The sequence below is a fragment of the Esox lucius genome, chromosome 2, assembly GCF_011004845.1.
Source record: "Esox lucius isolate fEsoLuc1 chromosome 2, fEsoLuc1.pri, whole genome shotgun sequence".
NCBI lineage: Eukaryota > Metazoa > Chordata > Actinopteri > Esociformes > Esocidae > Esox > Esox lucius.
Window position 1 is genome coordinate 29579426 of NC_047570.1, and position 17714 is coordinate 29597139.

General features: G+C 39.1%; 1 protein-coding gene across 1 annotated transcript in view; it reads left to right on the top strand.

The window, feature by feature from the left end:
* The first annotated feature begins 396 nt into the window (after positions 1-396).
* Positions 397-17714, top strand: part of LOC105015120 (transmembrane channel-like protein 3) — a 28505-nt gene continuing 11187 nt past the window's right edge. Inside the window, exons 1-11 of the mRNA XM_010878001.3 lie at positions 397-811; positions 2488-2634; positions 5088-5163; positions 9946-10027; positions 11522-11628; positions 12267-12365; positions 13446-13588; positions 13840-13987; positions 15214-15257; positions 16309-16453; positions 17375-17484. Coding sequence (XP_010876303.2) covers positions 693-811; positions 2488-2634; positions 5088-5163; positions 9946-10027; positions 11522-11628; positions 12267-12365; positions 13446-13588; positions 13840-13987; positions 15214-15257; positions 16309-16453; positions 17375-17484 — 1220 coding nt within the window. The 5' untranslated portion in view covers positions 397-692. The remainder of the gene's footprint in view (positions 812-2487; positions 2635-5087; positions 5164-9945; positions 10028-11521; positions 11629-12266; positions 12366-13445; positions 13589-13839; positions 13988-15213; positions 15258-16308; positions 16454-17374; positions 17485-17714) is intronic.

Consider the following 17714-nt stretch of genomic DNA (forward strand, 5'->3'; position numbering starts at 1 on the left):
AATATAAACAGTAATATTACACTAAATTGGTTCAATTGTTTAACATGTTGTTTATAAATCCCTAGAGTCAAACAGATTTGCAAAAAAAAACATCCCTTCACAGTAACCTATACTGCACTGTGAACTGAACAGAGCCTGAATTTAAATGATCTGATTTCTAATTCATTATCTGAGCTTGAATGGAGAAATGTGTGTGTGTATGTGATTGTGTCTGCGCGTGTGGGATTGCTAGCCCTTTAAGAAGTTGGTATGTCTCTGATTGGATTAGGGAGAGAGTCAGGCTGGGCCAAGGGTCTGCCTTATACTCCAATGAGGGACCGCGATTGCAGGTAGCCCCAGTCAGTCCCATCTCACACACACACACACTCTCGCACACGCACACAAATCCAACCCGAAGCCCACTTGACTTCATTCAGCATAGCCTCAATCGGTCTGTAGGGAGAGCACGGGGGGATGTCAAGACAGTGCCTTCTGAAAGTTTGGACGGAACTGCACACACTCATACAGGGACCCTGTTCATGATCATACATGATCTGAGCCACACTACACGTATGGACCCATGCCACACACACACAAACACATGCACAAATGGATGGACAGAACTTGAACGTTTAAGCTTGCAAACATACAGACTCGTGTCACATGAACACACTTTAGACACACACACACACGGCTGAAATACAGTGGTGGTTATGAATCCTGCGTCCGAGACCGCTGTGGTCAGTAGATCCTCCAGCACCATGAGGAGACACAAAAGTGTCAGGAAGAACTCCAGGCGGATTTACTCCCCATACCAAGACAACCAGCCAGAGTGAGTTTTAAGTTCTCTCCCGGTCTATTCTATCTGTTCTGTTCTATGTATTCATCCTCGGGAACTCGCTTCATCCAGGTTTCATTGTGATACTGTACTTGTAGAGCAGTATGTTACATTATTCTAATGAAGAACTGAATATTTTGCATTGTGTTTGTAATCTAATGAAACATTTTCTGTCCTTGGGGCAACTTGCATACTTTTGGAATATTTTCATGTAAAGTGGTAAGCTGTGGGTGTGTGTGTGTATATACATTAGAAGAACATTTAAATATCATCAGCTTAGGGGTTAGGTTTAAGGTAAAACTGACAGTTAGGCATAATGTTAGAATTAGGGAAACTTTTAGGACAGGTAATTACAGCTTTGTTTTTTATTTCTCACAAAGATAAAACAAGTGTGTGTGTGTGTGTGTGTGTGAGAGAGAGAGAGAGTGCGTACGTGTGTTGGGGTGTTTGTGGGTGTGAGTGTGTAGGTCTGCATCTGTTTTTGTTCAGTAAAAAGCTAACACTGTCATACATAAGATCGGGATTAAATACAATTTTGGGTGACAGGTTTTTAAGGTAATTTATAGCAGAAAAAATATCTATTTACCATGAATAAGAGTTTCTGCGAATGCAGAAATATTTCCTAAGCCGCAATGCCTATAAGGGGAGATCATGACGTTTTCATTGTATTTAGTCCATGGAATGTGTCATGTCAGAAATAGGGATAGGTCTTGGGAGGACTCAAACAATGAATGTGCCTCAGTCTAGAATCATTCATGTTGTTAAATGTGTGTCAGGATCCACTGTCCTCCTTAGGCATGCCTTTCTCCACTGATGCACTCAGTTAATTGCTATTTTTATTAGCTTCTAAAAAGCAAATATATAGTTGCATTATGTTGTGATAGGATCATTGCATGAGTGTAAGCCGCGAAGATTGTGATATTGCAAAAATGGTGATAATGATGTACAGTAAATCTTGGATATCGGTGCCTTGATGCTTACGAATTCCATTTACATTCCTTTTATGCTTGGTGCAGCTGAACCTTGCAGGGCCTGATAACTGTTCAGGTATTAAAGTAGCAATCCAGACTCCTTTTCACCTCATTCAAATCCTGATATACTTAACTAGATGCGCATCTCAACAGGTGGCCGAGGGACGTCACAACATAGCCCCTATGGGAGGGGATGGTGTTTCCTCTTTTGTTCTCTGTTGACCGTCTACTGTTCCTCAACCAAGGAAGGAGGCAATAACATTACAGCTCCCCAACAGACTAAGTCATTGAATGCCCTTCTCCTTAAAGGCTGCATCTGGGTTTAGCACTATATTGCTCAAAGCATATGGTTTATTTTACATCTTTAGTGGTTGTACGTTATTGTATTTATAATAGGGATATAGGCATTAAACAGCCAAAGTAAAAATCTAAAACGTAATATGGTGTAGACAGACTACACATTCCTAGTGATGCCGGTCAGATGTCCCATCAAAGACATTCAGATGATGAGATGTTAACATGCTGTCCCCTTCTGTCCCATCACAGACATTCAGATGATGAGATGTTTACATGCTGTCCCCTTCTGTCCCATCACAGACATTCAGATGATGAGATGTTTACATGCTGTCCCCTTCTGTCCCATCACAGACATTCAGATGATGAGATGTTTACATGCTGTCCCCTTCTGTCCCATCACAGACATTCAGATGATGAGGACAAGGAGGATGAGCGAGCTGACAGCAACGACCCAGAGGAGATGTTCCAGAACATCCAGTTTCAGAAAGAGATCATCGCTAACATACGCACAAGAGCGTGGCCCATGAGACGCAAGCTCAAAGCCCTTAAGTAAGGCACATAGATAACCACACACACACACAACCATCACCAACATGTGCAGCTGATCCTTCCTAATGGAACACAATTAGCTCAACACTGAATTAACTCGGATACATTTACTTACACACTTACAAATGTGCACACACTCAATTACACACACACACACACAGTAAAATTCTCTCATTAACATTTGGTGAAAAACACTATCACCTAATTAAAGTACTCAGGGGAAATGTTGCAGTGTACTGCTGGAATGTGTTATGTTGTTGTCCGCCACGACAGAATCCTAGTTCAAACTTAAAATCCGAGCAACTCAAACACTAAATATGATAGACGTCTAGGGGAACAGTAGGCTTCTATATTACACTGCGTTGGCGTAAATTAGAAAATAGCTCTTCTTGCCCAACGAAAGTCTGTACTGTAGGAGATATTATGCCATATTGGACCCAGCCCCAGACCTGCCCTGTTAGACAGGACAGGTATGCACTGATTCAACACCCGATCTTTCTACAATATTAACACCCTACCCGTCTACAATATTAACACCCTACCCGTCTACAATATTAACACCCTTCCCGTCTTTCCTCATTTTGCCATTTTATTCATCCCACCAGTTTGGTGTTAACCAAACACGTCAAAATGTCTTATAGGGGAAACATGTAAACACTAGATCTTTATTAAGACCCCAGAGCTCGTAAATGGCAAAAATGTGCTATCTCTCCATCGCTAATGGGCAGAGAGGCCATTGGAGTGTAAAGTGCTAAGCGAGGTAAATAACGATTAAATTATGCTATTCGGCCTTCTCGCTTCCTCACCACATTAAGGGCTCCTCCCACAGAAAATAAACCAAATTAGCTGGTTGCTCCTTTTACCTGGGTCAAGAACTCCAGCCACAAACACATATTGCACACGTACACATACACAACTAAGGTGAATAGAAACGTTGGCCATTCCTGTTTTTTTTTTATGTTATGTGTATGGAACATTTCATGTATACCACATATAGCCATTGATTGAGTGTAGCCATTTATATACTTTTTTTTTTAAAAACACAACAGTACAAGTTAAAGTAACAAGGAAAAAATTTAATCAGGAGAAATGGAAGAAGAGGTTTAGAAAGGGAGAATTTGAGTCTAGAGAGGGAGTCAAAGTCTAGAGAGTGAAAGAGACAGATGTAGGAGGAGATGGAAGAAAACAAGAATTACAGTAGAGATCCATAAAGGTAGATAAATGGACAATCAAAGAGAGAGAAAATAAGATAAAGAGAGGGAGTGACCAAGAGGGAAAGAGAGTGTTAGAGAATGTTAGAGAGCAAAAGACTGAAACGGAGTGAGAGAAAAGGAGAGTGTGAGAGAGTCAGGGAGAGAGAGACTTACAAATACAGACCAAATAGGGATGGTTTGGTAGAGTGAGAGCATTCCTCATAAGATGTGCTGAGTGGGTTCTAGCTATAGCAGGTTTTATATGGGCAGTTTGTTATGGCCGCTCCAAGCTTTATGATCATCACCAGGGATGAGATGCAAGCCTGCATTTTACACCCTCACTAATCTCTGGGTGAATACCCTTGATTACACACCCAGCAAAAACACTATATTTCTCACCACAAATCACTGATTTGCATTGTGAAACTACTTCTCAGTTTTCATCAGTCTTCATATTTGTGAAATTCCTACCAGAGTTCATCCTGTTTGATTGTTTTAGAAAAGAAAAAAGATTTTTAATAGCAACATAACAAAGCTTTTTACTTTCAGAATAAAAAAATAAATAAAATGTCATCTTAGACTTACAGGATCGTAGTTACATCACTTAGAGATCAAAGGAGAGAGACAGAGTGATTGATGGGAGAGTAAGAGCAATATATGGGTGGTTTGTTATTTATTCATATCTCATATTTATGCTGTATTTTATTTATAGACTGAAGTATTTAATAAACAGCTTTGGATTTTATTAGGGTGATCTATACCAAGGCAGACCAAACCTTGTTGTTGTACCACAACCATGCTTAAAGATGTGTGCAGTCCTCATGGTCTGATGATCTAAGGACACGCGCTCAACCCAGGAGACCAGGATTCCATTACAGACTGTCCCTAACATGCTTGCACCAGCTAGGGAAATAACGTGCATGATAACTGTAAGGTCCAGTTAAGCTCAGACGGTAGTGCATGGCACTAGCAATGCCAGAGTTTTTGGGGTCGATTCCCACAGGAGACAATGTCTGAAATGTATGTACTCACTATTGTAGGTCGCCTTGGACAAGGGCATCAGCTAAATTACTAATATTTAAATGTTGTTTGTTTCCTGAATTTACATAGGTCTTTGGAATCATAACTGAAATACTGTTCCATGTTGAATATATGAATTTAGATCACTTTACTGAATCATAGTGAATAATGTCTGCCGTGTGTTTTATCTGACTATAACAGAGTTTAAAAACCATACAGATATCCCTGTGTTTATTCCAGACAGGCCAGAGAGATTGTGCTGAAGTATGAGGGAAGGCTGACAAGGACCAGAGGGTACCAGGCTGCTGGGGCAGATGTAGGTATACACACAGTATTTACAAATTCATACATGTATATTTGCACAAATACACACTTTCACATATATACATGTACAGAATACATTCACATGTACTGTACACATGTATGAAAATTGTTTTTTTCTGGCAAGAAATCCAAATAACCCTTTGATATGTAGCTGATCTGGCCTTTTAGTTTTTTGAAGACTTTTCCAGGCAGATTTTTCAAAGCTTTTTAAATTTCTTAATTATTTCCCTAATTATGTTTTTTCAGGAGAGTACCTATTTTGTTTTATTGCTTTTTGTGTGTTCTCTGATCTTTCTATTGTTGTCAGATGACTAAGCAAGTTTGGAAAGTGTGACCTCATATGTATAACCCCAGTGAAAAAGAAACGGGGCAATCCAACTATGAACACTTGTGTTTTTCACCCTCCGCTAATAAAAGGCAGCTTTAGACCAGGGGAGACTAGGTGAGTTTAAATAAAGCAGAACTCTTTTGGCCCCCCAGGACTAAACTTGAAGAGCTAGGACTTAGGTTCCAAATGAGTCAGATGAACCCGGACAAATATATATAGAAATGCAAATACATTTCTATTAGATAATGTTTAGATATGTTTTATATTGGTATATATTTAAGAAATCTGACTGTTTTTCAATTACCTTTTTTTGCTCTTTACCAAGGGGACAATAATTTTGGATGGGGCTGTGCAAATATACACAAGCACAACCATTTACAATTATGAACACATTCACAGTATACACACATACAGACACATATAGAGTGACCTGAGTACACAATCACTTTACTCTACACACATTCAGGCAGTGACCTGAGTACACAATCCCTTTACTCTATTCACATTCAGGCAGTGGTGTAGTGGTGCCCAGGGAAGTGGGTACAGTATACTATAATTTTTCATTGTTTTACAAATGGCTGGTTCAACAACGGAAACGCGCCATGTGCAACAAATTATACAAGAAACCATGACATGATTTCTGGATGCCCTAAAAGGATGAATCCCATTTGATATTTTAGTCAAAGCCAACACTAGCTATACTGTAGTATGACATATTGGAACCAAAGTCTTAGAAAGACCCTAACTTACCCAGTTTCTTGTATCCTATCCAGGGGTTTGGGAATTCTTTCCCATGCTTTACTGTGGTCTGGCCAGTCATTCGTGTCTATCATAGGAAGAACAAAAAAACATACAGAATACAGTACACAGTGACTTACAGTAAAAGTGCAAATGAGATTTCCAAATTACACCACAAAAAGATGACACTATTTTATTAAAATAGCAAGCCATGTCAGATCCACTCTTGGTCATATGAAATCAGAAAGGTTTAAATGTGAAATCTAGCTACCATTTCTGATTATTGTTAGGAATACACAGACAAGGGAGAGCATCCAAGTGGGGCAATGTTTAATAACAATCAAGAATCCAAAACGCAGCCAGAACAGGGCAAGCAAAGGTCGGTACACTGGCAGGTCAGGTCAGGCAGAGGCACAGAAGGTCTAGATCCGAAGCAAGGTCAAAATACAACACAACACTTCACAAAGGTCGCTACAAGCATGACTGAACTATAGGAACTGAGAGGGGGTTGGATGAAAGGGTAAACAGGTGAAACTCATTAAGACCAACACAGGTAAGCAGGCTACGTTCAAAACAATTCAGAAACAACGTTACAAAACAAAATCAAAAACACAGTCAAACCCAGCCCTCACAATGATGTCAGCTTCCCGGCCCACATTTTCAAATAGAACTAGCCACCGTACCATTTCCGAAAATCAAAATCTCGTCAACACTAAAGTTTGCTAGAAAAACGTTAGCTAGCTAGCTAAACCAGTGGACTAGGGAATACTGCCAAACCGCACAATTGGCATTGACAAAATGATTGCAAGCAAAAATACGTAATGTACTGATACACTGTGTACGGTACTCCAGTAGTCCTCACCATGGTGGATCTGACGGGTTTCAAAACCTTGGTTAATATTAATTTCGTCGTTGGAAGCACTATCATTTTCGGCTGAAGGGGCACTGTAGGCATCCGCTGAGGGAAGAGCGCGAGCAGAGCAGCTGTTCGCAACAGAGGGAAAACCGTCCTTCTCCCGTTCCAATTCGCGGTCCAAATTGTCTGCTGCTGGACTACGTTTATTCCTTACTACAAATTACAATGTTGTTTGATGACCTCGTTTCCTAATGTATTTAGGAAGTAACGTTAAGCCTCTGAAAATTAAATAACTGAATATTCTGGCAAACAAATATATTTGTCTCAAGTAACATAAGGTTCTGCTTCTGAATGACCAATCAGAGCTATTTCATACGCCAGTCACGCGCACAATATTTCATTATTGGTCGTTATTAAAATGTTGCGTTTGTAATTATTCACGTGTTGGCTTTATTTATTATTCATATGCAATTGACAGTGTTGCCAAGTCCGCTTATAATAAACCACTTTTTTTTTTTGTCGCTTGAAATAATCACGGGTTTCGGTTTTCTGAGTTTGTTTAAAAAGGTTTGGTCGCTTGTTAGGAAAATCTGACAAGCGACTTCGCATTCCCTAAATGCATTGATAGACACTTAGTACAGCAGCGATGATGAGTCGTAATTCATGACATTAGATGGCATAGCACTAGATACATTTCCACAAACGATGTCGCCAAAAAAGTGGTCCCAGTATGGCAAAAAGTACAACAAAGTCTGTGTACATAAAGCGGTCCCTGATGACAGTAAAGCTCTGAGCAGATACTGCAAAGCAGAATCTACGATTACAGTTTATAACAAAAAACATAACATCGCCTACTCGTGTATATATATAGCCTACTAATAGCAGATGCATATGGAACTAATGTATTTTACGCTCCCCCTTAGTGCCCATGTCCCCTCGTTTTCCATCTCTCCTCTCATATTCTGCTCGCAGGTGATCAGAGATGAGTGGATGATGCCAGCCCCTCTATACGTGTTGTTGATTTTGTTTGATTTGTTTATTTTTTTAAAATAATTATTTGCATGTTGATGTTAAAATACATGTTTTGCTTTTCAAACTCTGAGTGGCTTCAGTTTAGTATGTAGCAGGCTCGTTCATTGACCTTAACACTGTATAACAGTATTGGGCTTGTTTTGGGCTTGTTTTTGAAGCTGCTGTTGCTTGTTTGACTCACAAGAGTTGGCAACATTTTGCTTGGTGTATCTACTACAAAAATAATGTACATTATGCATATAAGTTCAATGTACTACATTGATAGGTATCAGTAAGCAGTGAGTAGTTTTGGGATTTTTTCCAGCTACTGGGGTAAGTTGCCCCCCCCCGGGGTTAATTGTCCCATGTTACCCTATACACTATGCCCACTTACAAAAAAGTAATCTCCACTTAACCACTGCATTCACATTCTAATAAACAGCAAATACTGTATCATTAATCAACAGAACCACTGTGTCACTTTGTATTTATATGAATATGCATACTTTCACTTAAAAATGTATAACAGATTTGATTGCTTATGAAAAGGATGGACTACTTAAAATATATGCATCCTAGTAACAGTGGCCACAGGTTAATAATAACACTGTGACCTGTGTCTCAGTTGATGGAACAGCATTGGCTCTTGTAATTCCTGTGTTCTGGGTTTAATTATCATGGGGGCTCAGTATCAACATTTTTACACTTAGGCCTGTGAGTGTCTCAATGAAACCCCATGCTAAAATTACTTAAACTTTTTAATCTATTGTTTCATTTTAGTTTTTTGTTTATATGAGCCTGTTGTTGCAGTTAAGTGGATCTACTGTAGTTGAACAGATGTAAATTTCAACACAAATATGAACATTTGAGGCCTAGAAATTAACCATGCTACTTTTCTCAAATGATTTTATCGGAAATGAGTGGAGAGAATTAGCCTTCCATTTCTCCACTGCATTGCAACTTAAGCCTACAGGCTGATGATTATCATTCCCATTTTCTCTCTCTTACACAAAGTTATAAGCTTAACATTGCTTTTCTCTTCTCACTTTGTTTTATGAGATGCCAGGGTTAGAGCTCTACACAGCTGCATCTAGGGTTCTCTGTCCTGCACACACCCATGCACGCACTTATACGCATGTACACAAGGGCGCATGCACAATCGCGCGCACACACACACACACACACAAAGCGCCAGCAAACCAAGACCGAGCAAATTTATGGCCTGTTGTTAAGGCTGAGTTTAATTATAATGTCCCGGATGCATTGCGCAAGGCTACCACCATTAAAATTAATTGACTTTTAGCAAGTGGATTGATGATGAATAATTCATTATAGAGATTGGCTTCCGGTTAATTGAAATTTGGAAATCACATCCATTCGTTAACCTCTTCTTCTTAAACACACACGTACACACTTTGCGTCAAGTGCCTTGGGAATCACATATGGCTGAGCATCTGAAATACGCAGGACAGGTTAATAAAAAAGTGATTGATATCACCAGGTAAGTTGACTGAGATGCCATTATTTTTTACAGTAGCGAACTGGTGAACAGTTACCAGTGGAAAGAGAGGAGATGAATGTGCCCTTTTGGAAGATGGGGATGATTAGGTTACCATGCTGATATCAGAGCCAGATAGGAACCATCAGAAGAATGTCTTCCTGCACAGGGCAATGTCTCATTCAACGCACTGGGGCAGAGGGATTTAGAGGAAAGAGTACCCATACTTACTCAGGTTAGCCTAGCCAGCACTGATATGCATAAGCATCAATCAATGAACCAATCAAACACTTACAAACACAGAAATACACACAGAAATAAGAACATCTCCTGGTATTTTCAGCTACTGAAGAAGGTATCCAGGTTGCTGTACAACATTGTGGTTCTGTTTATTCCCTGGGAGATGAGGATCAAGAAAATAGAGAGTAAGAACTCTTAATTATCTATTTTTTTTATACAACCCCGTTTCCAAAAAATTTTAGACACTGTGGAAAATGTAAAGAAAGACAAAATACAATTATTGTTTCACGAAAAATATATGCCCACTTTGAATTTGATGCCAGCAACACATTTAAAAAAATCTGGGACAGGGGACAGAAAAGACTGGAATAGTTATTTAATGCTGTAATATATATATATATTTTTAAACCTGGTGGAAGAACTCACAACTACTTAGATTAATAGGCAACATGTCAGTAACATGATTGGGTATAAATCCCATCCCAGAGAGGATGAGTCATTCAGAAGTAAAGATGGGGAGGGGTTCACAACTCTGTGAAAAACTGAACAGGCAAGTAGTGCAACAATTTAAGAATAACGTTTCTCAATGTAAAACTGCAAAGAGTTTAGGGATCTCATCATCTACGGTATATAAATTCATTAAAAGGTTTAGAGAATCTGGAGAGATCTCTATACGTAAAGGACAAGGCTGAAAAACAATATTGGATTCTGTAGTGGATATCACTGCAAGGGCTCAGGAACACTTCCATTGTCTGTGAACACATTACGTTGATGAAGCCATATGATCAAGATCTACCACCTTCTCTGTCCTGTGGTCTTACAAATCAAAATGTCAAATAATTTTTGGGAATCATGGTCAGACTAAGGAGGAGAGGGACCATTCAGCTTCTAATCAGCGAACTCTTCAAAAGTCAGCATCCGTGATGGTATGGGGGTGCATTCTTGCAAATGGCATGGGTGACATCTGTAAAGGCACCATTAATGCTGAACAATATATACAGGACTTGGAGCAACATATGATGCCATCAAGATGGCATCTTTTTCAGGGAAGGCCTTGCTTATTTCAGCGAGACAATGCCAAACCACATTCTGTACATACTACAACTGCAAGGCTCAACAGTAAGAGTCCGAGTGCTAAACTGGCCTGCATGCAGTCCAGACTTGTCTCCTATTGAAAACGTTTCTTTCCAAACAACAGCATTTGGTCTCTAAAGTTCCCAAATGCGTACACATTATTGAAGAAGAGGTGATGCAAAACAGTGGTAAGAATGCCCCTGTCCCAAAGTTTTTGAAACGTGTTGCCTGCATCAAATAAAAAAAAACAATAACATTTCTCAGTTTTCAACCTTGTCTTTTTACTATTTTCAAATATAGGGATGAATGATTTGCACATCATTGCATTCTGTTTTTATTTACATTTTACATAGCGTCACAACTTTTTGGGAAACGGGGTTGTACCTAACAATATAAAATATAAATGTTATTACAGTATTGCAATCTCCTTTTACTGATTTTGTTTTAAAGGGTACCTATATAATGCGTGATATACATTTACGCAACATTTTGGATGAGCTTCTCTTCCCCACAGTCCTGATCTAAACCATCAATGCAGAACTGCCCTCCAGAACAGCCTTTAGGAAGAACTTCATACTTTGTGCCTGTCTCCATATCCCCTGTAGGTCACTTTGGGTCAGGGGTCGCTTCATACTTCATCTTTCTCCGTTGGCTGTTTGGTATCAACATAGTGCTTACCATCATGACTGGAGCATTCATAGTACTACCAGAGGTAAACCAGTGCTGTGTGTTTTTTCCGTATGTTTAATTACATCTCAATTTAATGGCATTTGACAGCTGCAAATTTGGGAATGTAGCAGAATGTTCTGATGGTGAATTGTATCCAAAGGATTCTAGAGAGGACCTAACACATGTAGTAAATTCCTGTATGTGCCGGTAAGGTATGACAATAAAAATCAGCACCTTTGGCACCAGCCGTCACAAATAATGCATAGAGGGCATTGTTTTTGTTCTGGGCATGGTGGGGTAAACAAGGCTGATTTATCTGTCCAGCTGACATGCAGACACAGGCAATTTCCCAAGACATCAGCTGGCGCATCACTCACTCCCAATCTTCATTTCAGCCCCCACTTCCATCCGTTCTTCAAGCAACCTTCATACACCCCATCTTCAAAGATTGGAGTTTTTCTTTGTTTTCCAGAGGTCATTGGCTTTGATGAGGATGTATTGATAGTGCAGATTTTAAATGTCCTATTGAAATTATAATATTCAAACGTAAATCAACTGTCAACTTAAAGTTCAACTCATTTGCCCCCACATATTCCTCAATTGCTGTATGCCCAACACCTTCATTTGATATGGTTTCAGAATAATCCCCATGTTCGTATGTTTTTTCATTTCTCCCCTCAGCTCCTGGCAGGAGAGCCTTTTGGAACCACCCGGAGTAAGACAATACCCCAGGATAATCTGAAATCAGCTCAGGATCTGGACACCATTTGGTCTCTTGGGGCAAGGCAGTTTTATAGGTTTAGGGGGAATTTTCCCCCACTAAAGGTTTTCCTTTTCAATCCACCATGCGTACAGGGCTAAAATATCGTAATTTAGCATAGAGTTATAAAATTGCTACATAAACACCCTGCCTGTGAAAGTCACGTTTTCACATAAAATTGTCTCAGTGCAAAACTTCACGCATCGACCCTGCTCTTCTATTACAGTGATTCCCATATACAAGCATGTACTGGCTGACTCAACCTCTCTATTTGTTCAAAAGTACTGTCACTTTTTCTCTGAGCAAATATAGTGGCTTCTTAACATAAGCAAGCTTTTTTTGCTTTGTTTGACCAACAAACTAGCTAATTATTTCCATTAAAAGTAAATAATAATGACAGTTATTTCCTACTAATAATATACCTACTTTAAAGTTTTTGTATAGTACTTCTCTTTCTGCCCCATGTTTGTTGAAGGTAAATATAAAGTAATTTTGATGATGTCCCTGTTCTCCAGGTTTAATCAGTACATTACATTGAAATAAGTACACTTTTGGAATTAAGAAGTATTTGCAATACACTTCTATTCATGAAGGCTTGGATGGGTATTTCAACTTGAAATATAACTGTTAATAATTTCACTGGTGACAGCAAATGCAGTCATGTCTTTGTCGGTATTAAATAATACTGTCCTAAAAGATCATTATTAGTTGAAATTGGTAGCATTATCAATAGTTCTTTACTCACCATACTGCAGAACAGGGAATTTGCCCAGGTGTTGGGCTGCTGGCATGTTTTCCTCTTGACTGAGTAACATATTAGATTGTATTTTTGTGTATGGGTTAACATTAGCACCCAGTTGTTGTTGCCATCAAGCTAGTGGCTATCATCACAGGCTGTATTCTTTAGCCATGCCACCAAACATAACACTCAGGTAAAGAGAGAATCAATTCAAAGATGCCGTATAGAAAATCCTCTAACGGTCCCCAAATCTCACAGAAAGTGAGTGTTGGTTGTTTGATTGTAGTTTTTGATACATTTTCAGATTCATCCTTTTTTTTTTTATTGAAATCCCTTCTCTTTGCATTTGTTTTGTCTACAGGGCTACCTACAGTACTCTGTTTTGTTCTATGGGTACTATGGCCGGGTAAGGAAGATAGGAAGTGCCGGCTATCGCCTCCCATTGGCCTACTTTCTAGTTGGGATGGCTGTTTTTGCCTACAGTTTCATCATTCTATTAAGAAAGTAATCACTAATCTCATTTAAATAGTCCATATGTGCTTATTAATATTTGTATTATTGAAATTAATAGGATAATGATACAAACCTGGTTATAGTAATGTGGAAAATAATTTATTAAGATGCTTTCAAATGTTGTGCTTTTGTCTGACTGTAACAATTTTATTGACACTTTTTTATTTAACTGCTTTGAATTCCATTCCTACTGTCAGCCAAACCTGTAATTCTTTGATGTTTTTTTTAATACTTTCCCACAGGATGGCTAAGAACTCTCGTTTGAGCCTGGCTAGTGCCTCTGATGAGAATTTCACCTTCTGCTGGCGAGTGTTCTGTGCCTGGGACTACCTCATAGGGAACCCTGAGGCCGCAGAGAGCAAGGGAGCTGCTATAGTCAACAACATCCGGGTGAGGGAGACATTTACGTATTGAAAAATATGTTTTTGTGTGAAAGACTTTAAAACTGATTTATTTTCGCAAGGATATTTAATATAAAACATTTCCGTAAAGTTTTGAGGTTATTACAGTATGTCACTCACATTTATAGTGTCACACCTTTATGATGTACACTGTCAATAGACACGTATAAAATGTAATTGTGCGGCCAGAATAAATTGAGGTTTTGAATCGTTTTTGCACTTTATGAAAAAAAATTCAGTCAACAGCCTAAATGGACTTCCTCTACTCATGTCTATTTCTTCATCAGTATTGACCTGAGAGATGTGGATTAATGATGAAGATTCAAACTAGTCACCTAGTAAAGTATAACAAAGTAGGTGACTGGTGTGCATCTGCTTCATGTCCAGATCAGAGCAGATTATGGACTGGATCCACAGTTTTGCTTTCACCTATACTGTGTTTACATCACCAAGGAAGGACATTGAGGTGCACATTTCATCATCCTAATTGGTTTACTTTTCGTGTCTCTTCCCTTTTATCTGCATTGAAAAATGTAGAAACACTGCACCGCTCTAATCTGATTTCCAACTACCTCCATTTCTTTAATTTACTCACAGCACTCAATACAGTACAAGTAATGTAGGATTGTTTTACTGCTAATCAATATTGTGTATTCTAAATAAGAGAGCCCACTCACGCTGAAGGTTTTGACCGTTGCCTGTAGTTTCTTAGTTAACATATAGAATTGTTAAAAGTGCCATACCTTAGATAATTTAGATCTATTATTTATATTTCTAGGCAGCATTATTTACATTTGTTCTTTAATCATACATTTTAATCAAGTTTCCTTTGCTGCTATGATGCATATAACATAACATTAATTATCTTAAAAAAAAATGGTAAGCCATTTTTATCTATTTTACAGCAACTGTATTTTTTCAGTTTCAGCATATTCCCCTTGAAAGGTCGGTGCATAGCAGTGAATACAGTTGAACTTATTGATTTATTTGTTTGTTCTCCCAGTTATTAATTCCCTGGATTAGCCTTAGCATGGCTTGGTTCAAGTCCCTCTTGCTTGATTTGTTTTACTTATTCTTATTTTGCCCACTAAGAACTGTCTTATTCAGATCTACAAAGTATTTTTCTACAGTTAGCTGGACAAAATAGTAGAAAATATTAGCTTCCCAAGATTTATAACATACAAAAATGCTAATTCCATACTCTACTTTTTCTAGGAGGCCATTGTTGAGGAGCAAGAGAAAAAGAAGGACACAAGTCTGTGAGTATGTTTATTCTTATCAACACGTTGATGTTGCTTTCCTAAAGGCCCACTGACACACTGGACCATTATTGCTTCGTCATTCTTACAGAATGGTAGAATCCAAGATCCGTCGTGCCGGGATATACCATGTCCAATGTTGATTTTGTTTAGATGCCTAACTGCAGTCAAGGGCACACCATATGGCACCCCTACTAATAAATGATTTCTAATAAATGGCCTCCAAGTGGCTTAGTGATCTTTCATTTCAGCATAGCAGCAGCACCATCGCAGCCAGGAGTTTGAATACTGAATAATAACAATGACTGGGTATCCAACAGAGGGGTGCAAATTGGTTAAGAATCGTCAGGGGTGGAAGGGTAGATGTCGGAGTGGGCCTTGTGTTCGTGAGCTCCTTGTGGACGGACCTTGCCCTCAGTCCGCCGTTGCTCCAATCCAATCACACACAGTCGGACGCCGGCTGCTGGTGTTTCTTAACCTTTGCAGCCTTTTACCTTTGGAGACGACTGCCTTCAAATCACTACCTCTGGAGTATCATCAGACCTGAATAGACATTAAAGGAGGATTGATACACTCATTCACACCCGTAGCCCTCTCCGTCACACTGTGTAGTGCTATATTTCAAACCATTTGAGATTGATGTCTGTTCTAAGCCGGGCATTTAGGTTAATGTACTATACTGCGTTTACAGTGATTTGTGTGTTCCACTGGGATTTCAACTCACTGATTAGTTTAAAGACATTTCACAGTGTGAGTTGTAGTACGTCGACCATGCTCACACTGTTTTCTTGGGTTTAGATTGTCTTATGATAGAGGAGGTGAGTGTGATGGCCTATTTATTTTACAGGCAGCCAGGGCAGGATTGTCTCTATGCCGGGTTCCTCTCTATGTTTCTTCGTTTTCATTTTCCTTCAGATTCTGCTTCCTCATGATTCTCGGCATGTTTACTTTAAGGCACATCGAGCCAACTGCTAATACAAGAAAAGGTTCAATCTTCAGTTTGTTTGATATGTTGATTGATTGAATTTATGTTTTTCTCCTTCTCTTCCAGAGCGGTCTTGATCAGTTTGCGTATCCTAGCCAACATACTCGTCCTTCTCTCTCTTGCTGGCAGCATCTACATCATCTACTTTGTGGTGGATCGCTCTCAGAAGCTAGAGCAGAAGCCAGAGCTAACACTATGGGAGAAGAATGAGGTAGCTTTCAATGTTGCTGTTTGTTGTTCCAAACTCAAAAGGGAGTTTAAGAACTAACCTTAAGCTACGTTTAGATAACGCTGAGTCCAGGAAACCGACACATATTTTAATTAGACTTAATTAGATTGATCGTAGCTACTGCATTTCATTTTTTGGAACTTGATTTCCCTGATAAAAAAGACACACGTGACAGAACATTAATAACCATTATGCTTCATCCACGTGACAATATTTTCTCAGGATGCTGTAGTAAAGGTGTTCATGTGGAACTGGAGACTAATAGTGAAACACTATTATCAGCCACATGCATCACCATCTGTGCAAGGCAGCTGATCATTTAATTAAGCTCTGGATAATGGATGTCTGTAGGGGTGTGATAAGATCACCGTTTCCTCAACCCTGATGTCTCTGTTTGGCCCTAGACCAACCTGTGAGTCCTCCCTCTACCGGGTCTTGCAGATCTTAGTCAGTGACAGAAGAAAAGGTCCAGAGACATTGACTCCTTATTATGTCATTAAGAGACAGTTTCTTAGAACCTTTGCTTTGTGTATTTTTAGTTTGTCGGAGCAAAGATAGGCACTGGTATTTTGCTGGAGATAATAGTTACTAGGTGAAAGGAATAATACAGCCAGAACAGCTTATTCCTATAATATGCAGATATTTTTTATTTGTTTCAATAATTTATTGACCATTGTGAGATTTCTTGAGGAAATGCTATGCTTTCTCCAGACAGACTGGCTAGGTTAAATTATTCCTCAGTGTCACTTGTCCACCGACAGTTTCTATAGTTTCCATAGCATTTACAGACTTTTCCCACTCAGTTCTGTCGAAAACAAGTGAGAGAAGCTGTCTGTTCAACATAAGTCACAGCAAAAGAAAACTAAAACCGTGTTCAATATCATATCCTGTTTCCTCTCCTAGGTGAGTGTGGTTGTGTCTCTCATCACCATGATTGCCCCGTCTGCCTTTGAGCTGGTGGCTCAGCTGGAGATGTACCATCCCAGGACCTCCCTCCGCTTCCAACTGGCCAGGTCTGAAGTCTGAACTGACCAGCATCACACATCCCACTGGGTCACACTTAAATGGGACTAAGTATATTATGTACAGACCAACAATGTGGGGGAAGTAAATAATAATTCTATATAAACACCTAAACTGTGAACTTGTGTGACAAAGTTGACGAGAATGAAAATCTCTTATGTCTTTTGTCAGTGTTCAATTAACAGCAGATATTTTAAACATCTCATCTTAAAAAATTGGT